At 48.9% G+C, this 8,352-nt stretch overlaps 2 protein-coding genes across 5 annotated transcripts; both read right to left on the bottom strand.

Moving 5' to 3' along the window:
- Nucleotides 1–1,472: 1,472 nt before the first annotated feature.
- Nucleotides 1,473–7,237, bottom strand: LOC129059309 (mucin-1-like). 4 transcript variants are annotated; one of them, XM_063724038.1, is made up of 3 exons: nt 7,063–7,237; nt 3,126–4,565; nt 1,473–2,284 (listed from the first exon to the last, which is right to left on the bottom strand). In XM_063724038.1, exons 2-3 carry the CDS (start codon nt 4,054–4,056, stop codon nt 2,115–2,117), a joined length of 1,101 nt encoding a protein of 366 aa, XP_063580108.1. In that variant the 5' UTR covers nt 4,057–4,565; nt 7,063–7,237; the 3' UTR covers nt 1,473–2,114. The 4 variants fall into 4 exon arrangements, with proteins under 4 accessions (XP_063580108.1, XP_054411274.2, XP_063580107.1 ...); XM_054555299.2 differs by having other exon boundaries at nt 1,473–1,992; XM_063724037.1 differs by having other exon boundaries at nt 1,473–1,992; nt 3,126–4,541; nt 7,063–7,194.
- On the bottom strand, nt 6,607–6,741 carry LOC112128503 (serine/threonine-protein phosphatase 4 regulatory subunit 2-like). The gene has a single exon (XM_063724039.1). The coding sequence runs from the start codon at nt 6,739–6,741 to the stop codon at nt 6,607–6,609; it is 135 nt and encodes a 44-aa protein (XP_063580109.1).
- Nucleotides 7,238–8,352: the final 1,115 nt, after the last annotated feature.

Below are 8,352 nucleotides of genomic sequence, written 5' to 3'. Positions count from 1 at the left end.
ATGCAGCTGAATACCCAGACAGGAGCTGATGTTCTAGTTAGTGGATCTTCCAGCTACAGACCCAGGGGGGAGCTGATGTTCTACTTTTAGATTCTTGCAGCTGCAGACCCGGAGAGGAGCTGATGTTCTAGATTGAGGGTCGTGCAGCTGAAGACTCGGGGAGGAGCTGATGTTGTAGTTTGAGGGTCATGCAGTTGAGGACTTGGGGAGGAGCTAATGTTGTTGGCGATGAGGGTCTTTCAGCTGGAGACTCAGGGAGGAGCTGATACTATTGATACATTGTCATGGAGCTGGAGACCTGGAGAGGAGCTGATGTTCTAGTTAGTGGATCTTCCAGCTGCAGACCCAGGGAGGAGGTGATGTTCTACTGTTAGGTTCTTGCAGCTGCAGACACAGAGAGGAGCTGATGTTCTAGTTTGAGGGTCATGCAGCTGAAGACTCGGGGAGGAGCTGATGTTGTAATTTGAGGGTCGTGCAGTTGAGGACTCGGGTAGAAGGTGATGTTGTTCACATTGAGGGTCTTTCAGCTGCAGACTGAGGGAGCAGCTGATAATCCTGATTGAGGGTCATGGAGCTGGAGACCCGGTCATGAGGTGATGTTCTAGTTAGTGGATCTTCCACCTGCAGACCCAGAGAGGAGCTGATGTTCTAGTTTTAGGAGCTTGACGCTGCAGACCCAGAGAGGAGCTGATGTTCTAGATTGCGGGTCATGCAGATGAAGACTCGGGGAAGAGCTGATGTTTAAGTTAGAGGTTCATGCAGTTGAGGACTCGTGGAGGAGCTGATGTTGTTCGCGTTGAGGGTCTTTCAGCTGGAGACTCAGGAGCTGATAATCTTGATTGAGGGTCATGGAGCTGGAGACCCGCACAGGAGCTGATGTTCTAGTTAGTGTGTCTTCCAGGTGCCAACCCAGAGAGGAGCTGATGTTCTAGTTTTAGGTTCTTGGAGCTGCAGACCCGGAGAGGAGCTGATGTTCTAGATTGAGGGTCATGCAGCTGAAGACTCAGTGAGGAACTGATGTAGTATGAAGGTCGTGCAGTTGTGGACTCGGGGAAGAGCTGATGTTGTTCGCGTTGAGGGTCTTTCAGCTTGAGACTCAGGGAGGAGCCGATAATCTTGATTGAGGGTCATGCAGCTGGAGACCCGGACTTAAGTTGATGTTATACTTAATGGATCTTCCACCTGCCGACCCAGAGAGGAGGTGATGTTCTAGTTTTAGGTTCTTGCAGCTGCGGACCCGGAGGGGAGCTGATGTTGTAGATTGAGGGTCATGCATCTGAAGACTCGGGGAGGAGCTGATGTTGTTTGAGGGTCGTGCAGTTGAGGACTCAGGGAGGAGCTGATGTTGTTCACGTTGAGGTTCTTTCAGCTGGAGACTCAGGGAGGAGATGATGATCTTTATTGAGTTTCATGGAGCTGGAGACCCGGACAGGAGCTGATGTTCTAATTAGTGTATTTTCCAGGTGCAGATCCAGAAAGGAGCTGATGTTCTGGTTTTAGGTTCTTGCAGCTGCAGTCCCATAAAGTAGCTGATGTTCTAGATTGCGGGTCGTGCAGCTGAAGACTCAAGGAGGATCTGATGTTGTAGTTTTAGGGTCGTGCAGTTGAAGACTCGGGGAGGAGCTGCTGATGTTCGCGTTGAGGCTCTTTCAGCTGGAGACTCAGGTAGGAGCTGATAATCTTGATTTAGGGTGATGGTGGTGAAGACCCAGACAGGAGCTAATTTTCTAGTTAGTGGATCGTCCAGTTGCTGACCCAGAGGGGAACTGATGTTCTAGTTTTAGTTTCTTGTAGCTGCAGACCTGGAGATGAGCTGATGTTCTAGATTGAGGGTCATGTAGCTGAAAACTCGGGGAGGAGCTGAAGTTGTAGTTTGAAGGTGGTGCATTTGAGGACTCGGGGAGGAGCTGATGTTGTTCGCCTTGAGGGTCTAAGAGTTGGAGACTCAGGGAGGAGCTGATTTTCTAGATTTCGGGTCACGGAACTGGAGACCTGGAGGGAAGCTGATGTTGTAGTTTGAGGGTCTTGCAGCTGCTGACCCAGAGAGGATCTTATTTAGTTTCAGGGTCTTGCAGCTGCAGACCCAGAGAGGAACTGATGTTCTAGATTGAGGGTCACTCAGCTGAAGACTTGGGGAGAAGCTGATGTTCTAACTTGAGGGTTGTGCAGCTGAGGACTCGGGGAGGAACTGATGTTGAGGGCTGTGCAGCTGGAGATCCAGCGGGGAGCTGATGTTCCGGTTTGAGGGCCAGGGAGCTGATGTTCCAGTTTGATGGCCGTGCACCTGGAGACCCAGGAAGGAACATCAAACTGGAACATCTGCTCCCTGCAGTGCCTCCAGCTGCATGGCTCCCAAACTGGAACATCGGTTCCCACCCGGGTCTCCAGCTGCATGGCCCTCAAACTGCAACATCGGCTACCCCCGAGTCTCCAGCTGCACGGCCCTCAAACTGAAACATCAGCTCCCCACCGGGTCTTCAGCTTCACAGCCCTCAAACTGGAACTTCAGCTCCGCACCGGGTATCCAGCTGCATGGCCCTCAAACTGGAACTTCAGCTCCCCACCGGGTATCCAGTCGCACGGCCCTCAGACTGGAACAGTTTGAACCCAGCGGGGAGCTGATGTTCCAGTTTGAGGGCCGTGCAGCTGGAGACCCGGCAGGGAGCTGATGTTCTGGTTATAGGGCTGTGCAGCTGGAGACCCGGGGGGAAGCTGATTTTCCAGTTGTAGGGCCATGCTGCTGGAGACCCAGGAGTGGAGCTGATGTTCCAGTTTGAGGGCTGTGCAGTTGATGACCCGGCGGGGAGCTGATGTTCAAGTTTGAGGTCTGTGCAGCTGGAGACCCGCGGGGGAGCTGATGTTCCAGTTTGATGGCCGTGCAGCTGGAGACTCTGCTGGGAGCTGATGTTGCAATTTGAGGGCCATGCAGCTGGACACCTGGTGGGGAGCTGATGTTCCAGTTTGAGGGCCGTGCACCTGGAGACCTGACAGGGAGCTGATGTTCCAGTTTGAGGGCTGTGCAGCTGGATACCTGGTGGGGAGTTGATGTTCCAGTTTGAGGGCCGTGTACCTGGAGACCTGACAGGGAGCTGATGTTCCAGTTTGAGGGCCGTGCAGCTGGATACCTGGTGGGGAGTTGATGTTCCAGTTTGAGGGCCGTGCATCTGGAGACCCGGTGGGGAGCCAGTGTTGCAGGTTGAGGGTCATGGAGCTGGAGACCCAGGGGGGAGCTGATGTTCCAGGTTGAGGCGGTGCAGCTGGAGACCTGGTGGGGAGCTGATGTTCCAGTTTGAGGGCCATGCAGCTGGACACCCGGTGGGGAGCTGATGTTCCAGTTTGAGGGCCGTGCATCTTGAGACCCGGTGGGGAGCTGGTGTTCCAGTTTGAGGGCCATGCAGCTGGATACCCGGCGTGGAGCTGATGTTCCAGTTTGAGGGCCGTGCATCTGGAGAACCGGTGGGGAGCTAGTGTTGCAGATTGAGGGCCGTGGAGCTGGAGACCCAGGTGGGGGCGAGCTGATGTTCCAGGTTGAGGGCCGTGTTGCTGGAGATCCAGCGGGGAGCTGATGTTGCAGTTTGAGGCGATGCAGCTGGAGACCCAGGGGGGAACTGATGTTGCAATTTGAAGGCCGTGCAGCTGGAGACGCTGTGGGGAGCTGATGTTCCAGTTTAAGGCCATGCAGCTGGAGACCCGGTGGGGAGCCAGTGTTCCAGTTTGAGGGCCGTTCATCTGGAGACCCGGTGGGGAGCTGATGATGCAGGTTGAGGGCCATGGAGCTGGAGACCTGGGTGGGGAGCTGATGTTCCAGTTTGAGGGCCGTGAAGCTGGAGACCCGGGGGGGAAACTGATGTTGCAGTTTGAGGGCCATGCAGCTGGATACCTGGCTGGGAGCTGATGTTGCAGTTTGAGGGCTGTGTACCTGGAGCCCCCGGGTGGAGCTGATGTTCCAGTTTGAGGGCCGTGCCGCTGGAGATCTGGTGGGGAGCAGATGTTCCAGTTTGAGGGCCATGCAGCTAGAGACCCGGCAGGGAGCTCATGTTCCAGTTTGCAGGCCATGCAGCTGGAGACCCAGTGGGGAGCTGATGTTCCAGTTTGAGGGCTGTGCAGCTGGAGATCTGGTGGGGAGCTGATGTTCCAGTTTGAGGGCCCTGCAGCTGGAGACCCGTGGGGATCTGATGTTCCAGTTTGAGGGTGGTACAGCTGGCAACCCGGGCAGGAGCTGATGTTCTAGTTTTAGGGCCGTGCAGCTGGAGACCTGGGGAGGAGCTGACGTTCCCGTTCGAGGGCTGTGCAGGTGGAGACCTGGGGAGGAGCTGATATTGTTCTAACTTGAGTGTGGTGCAGCTGGAGATCCAGGGATGAGATGGTCCTGCGGTTCAAATATGAGGGTCCCGGAGCTGGATTCTATGTGAGGAGCCAATGCTGCCTCTGATGTCTTAGGTTGTGGAGCTGGAAACGCGCGGAGGATCTGCTATTGGTGTTTTTAGTTGAGGGTCGTGGTATTTCCAGGGTTTCACAAAGGCCAGATTTTATTTCAGTTACTCAGAAGAGAAAGAAAATGTCTTCTGAAAGAGATGAATTCAATCATTACCAACAGAAAAAGTATCCACTGTATTCATCTCTTATAGAAACAGAAAAATATAAGGTTTCCCCCCTTAGAATAATATATATATATAAAACTTAAAGTTCCATTGTATGTAGCCGAACAATAAAATCTGGAAACCAGCATGAAACCCTATTATTCACATGTCAAAATGTTGAAAATATGACCAAAATATGAAAACTGCTAGAGCTATCAGAAAGAGACAAGACAAAAAGCTGCTTGCACATGTATAAACTAAATGTGATAATTTCAAAAAACTGTTCAAAATTATTACTTTTCAGTTTAAAAACTTCAATCCTCAATTAAAAAAAAAAATCTATACACAAACCACTGATTTGCCCAGACCAAAAAAAGAAAAGAAAGAAAGAAAGAAAGAAAAATCCACGGTAAGGTAAGCAGGACCCAGAGGAGCTGATATTCACAGTTCTTACATGTACAACTCTTTCAGGAATTATCCATAAAGTACTTTATTTTACAACATGCTTTTCTTGTAAAACTAAAGGTCCACTTTTTTACATAAAAGTTTTATACGGTGTTAAAACCAGAACTGTATGTAAAATACTGCACCTAAATGTTTCTAAATAATATTGTTCCATTGATTCATCAGTGACTTCTGTGGCTTCATCATCATTTTCCATGGATGGTTCTGAAAGAATCTCTCCAGTTTCACTGGAATTGGATCCTGCTAATTCTTCTGTTTCACAGCAGTCAGAAGAACCACTGCTTACAGGGCCTTCGTTTTCATTACTTTCAGGGCCTTCGTTTTCATTACTTTCAGGGCCTTCGTTTTCATTACTTTCAGCGCCTTCGTTTTCATTACCTTCAGAATGTAGTAAATCTTTCTCAGCTTGAGACACATCAGATTCCTCCATTTGATTATTTTCCTCACAAGTCTCTTCATTCACAGTTGAGGCATCATCAGATTCTTTTTCTTGGTTTTTTCTTTCTGGGATCATTTCTCTAGATGTCATAAAAGACTCTAAAAATAAGCAAATGTTGTTGTACTTAAATTTTATTTTCAAAATTCCTCCGCAGTTAAGTTTCATGATTCGGATGTTCTATAGTTCAAATCACATCCCCTGAAATTCAGCGGCAGCTACATACAGGTGGGAGAGAAGCCCAGCGTCGGCATTACGAGGAGTTCCATGATGTACAATTCTTTCATGAAAACAATGAAAGCAAGAATTTGAGGATCTCCTTACTCCTCCCTTTTGCGGATGATCTCCCAATACCTTCTTCTTCCTCTTCATCCTCTTCTGTACAGTGCTGCCGGGTACAACAGCTTTGTCTTTATCCTGAGATGAAGATGATGCTTCTGTTTCTTCTACCATAACTGAAGAAACTTCGCTGCAAGTCATTTGACCGGCTGTTTCTCTGACTTCACCTTTTTTGTCAAACCTGAGTCTTTTTACCTCATGCCCCTCAGCTTCCACAGCATCTTCATCTGGATGTTTATTTTTCAAAGGGCTCACTGAGGAAGCCTCTGATTCAGATGTCAAAGAGTCACTGTGATTTTTCTCTTCATTTTGCTGCAAATTTGCCTCTTTGCTATCTGTGCTCTCAGGTGACCCATTTGTTGTCATGGGGGCCGACAAACCTTTGGTCAATTAAGTGGCCTAGGTGTCCCAGGCCCATTTATATTAGACCTCTCAGTATAGCTTGGTGCATTTCCAGGAAACATAACACCATTCATTCAATTTAAACTATTGGAATTGTTTTCCTCTGAAGAAGGATAAACACGTCTAACAACCATCACGTTCTTTTCTACTCCTCTGAGAAATTTGTCTGTTCCTGTATAGTTTCTCCTTGGATCTGTTAACAATTCACATAGTCACTGAATAGTAAAAGGGATACCGTTAAATCCAGTGACAATTTTCAGTATTCTTTCCTTTGTTTCATCAAAGGGAATATATTCGACTTTAGGATTGGGAGGACCCCTTGACGCAGGAGCTGAAGTTCTGAAATCATCCATCACTTTCTCCAGTTTGAAAATAAAATAGCCTTTAAATTGGGACTACTGAATCTGTTTCTCCAGTCTTGGCTACATGACAAAGAAACCGATCCAGGACAGGACAAACTTTCTTTTTCCCCCTCTTCTCAAAATCTTCCAGTGCCTCCTGGAGCCTCTCGACGTCCATGGCTTCCCAGAGTCCCTCACAGCCTCCACCTTCCTCCGCGGGTCTCTTGGGGACCGGAACTCCTCCCCCCACCCCCTGACGTCCTCCCACTCCCTCACACACACTCCAGCTCGCAGGCCAAGTGGGGTGGGGGGGAACGAAGGGAGCCAGGGAAACGTGTGAGAGAGGGAGACCGACAGAGCGAGCACCTCCCCAAGCCGCTACCACCAACCCTCCAACATGGCGCCTGGCACGTCCCCCTGAAAAGTTATTTCTTGGAGAAGCGATGGATGACAGAGATTAATCTGAGAGTTGCTATTAATGGAGAAACTTAGAACTTACCATTTTTCCTGTGAGGTTTTGGTGCTGATACTGCTATTCTGTGAGTTCTGGCAATTGAGTCCGTTCACACAGCCTGGTGATGCAGCAGGTGTCACAGAAGGACCCTGTCCCAGCTGGTCCTGCTCCACTGCTATAATGGTGTGGCCTCTGATCTGTGACCGTGTCTTGAGGGGAGACCAGGCCCTTGATCACAAGCGTATCCATGGTGAGGTTCCGTGGATGGAAGCTCATGGATGTTCCTTCCTGATGTTCCTCTGCCACCTTGCTATTTAATGCATCTTGTTTATAACTGTCTTCTAAATATTGAATAGAAATAAAGCATTTGTACAGTATGGGTAAGGTATAAAGAATATTGACACATTGGACACAGAGGACCTCCACCAGGTTTAGGGAGTAGAATCTCAAGAGACATAACTTCGGATGCTCCCTGGAGGCCCTGCCTGAGTCCCAGTCCCTTCCCTTCTCCTACGGAGGGAATCACTTCCTGCTTTAGTCTTTATTATTCCCACACTTTCCTTCATAGTGCGTTTCTTTCACCTTGTGTGTACATCCCTAAAAAATATGCCATTTGGTTTTGGAACTTTGTTTTCTTTTTGAGGCAGGGTCTTGCTCTGTTGCCTCGGCTGTAGTTTTGAACTTTGATGTGAGGAAATTCTCCTGCGTGGCTGCTCCTACACTGCATGGCTCTGAGCATCTGCTCTATGTCTATTTTTGTCCTCCATTCTCTCCCTGAGACCCACCCACACTGACATGGTTCATTTTCATTGCTGCCTGATCTCCCGTTGTCTGATGGGAACATGGGAAATGTCTTCATCTTCCTGTGGATGAGTGTTTGGCCAGGTTGGGGCGCTTAGGACTGTGTTTTGTTGGGAACGTTCTTGAGCATTTCTTTTGTACACAAGTGCAAGTTTCTTCTGGTCAGTAGCTTTCAAGTTTTAAAATTTCATCCCAGGTAAGAAATGTAATTTTCCTCACAACTCACAACACACACTCTTTCATATACAAGCATAACAGAAATATACTTCACAACTGTTCTTAGCAGGGCCTGGTGTTCCTGCTTCTCTCCATTCTCCCCAACACTTGCATGGATTGGGTTGTGGGATTTTTGCCCATCTGGTGGATGTCACGTGATATCTCCCCGTTAGGCTGAGCCCCTCTTCATGTTTTCATTAGCATTCCTCCACATTTCCTCTTCTGTGGAGGGCCGGTTCAGCTCTTTTGCCCAGTTTCTGTTGTTTGAATTTTTGCACTTTTCCTTTATTATTCCTATTATTGTTTTTGAGACAGAGT

The sequence above is a fragment of the Pongo abelii genome, chromosome 4 (genome assembly GCF_028885655.2).
Source record: "Pongo abelii isolate AG06213 chromosome 4, NHGRI_mPonAbe1-v2.0_pri, whole genome shotgun sequence".
Lineage (NCBI taxonomy): Eukaryota > Metazoa > Chordata > Mammalia > Primates > Hominidae > Pongo > Pongo abelii.
This window is presented reverse-complemented; position numbering and strand designations above follow the sequence as displayed.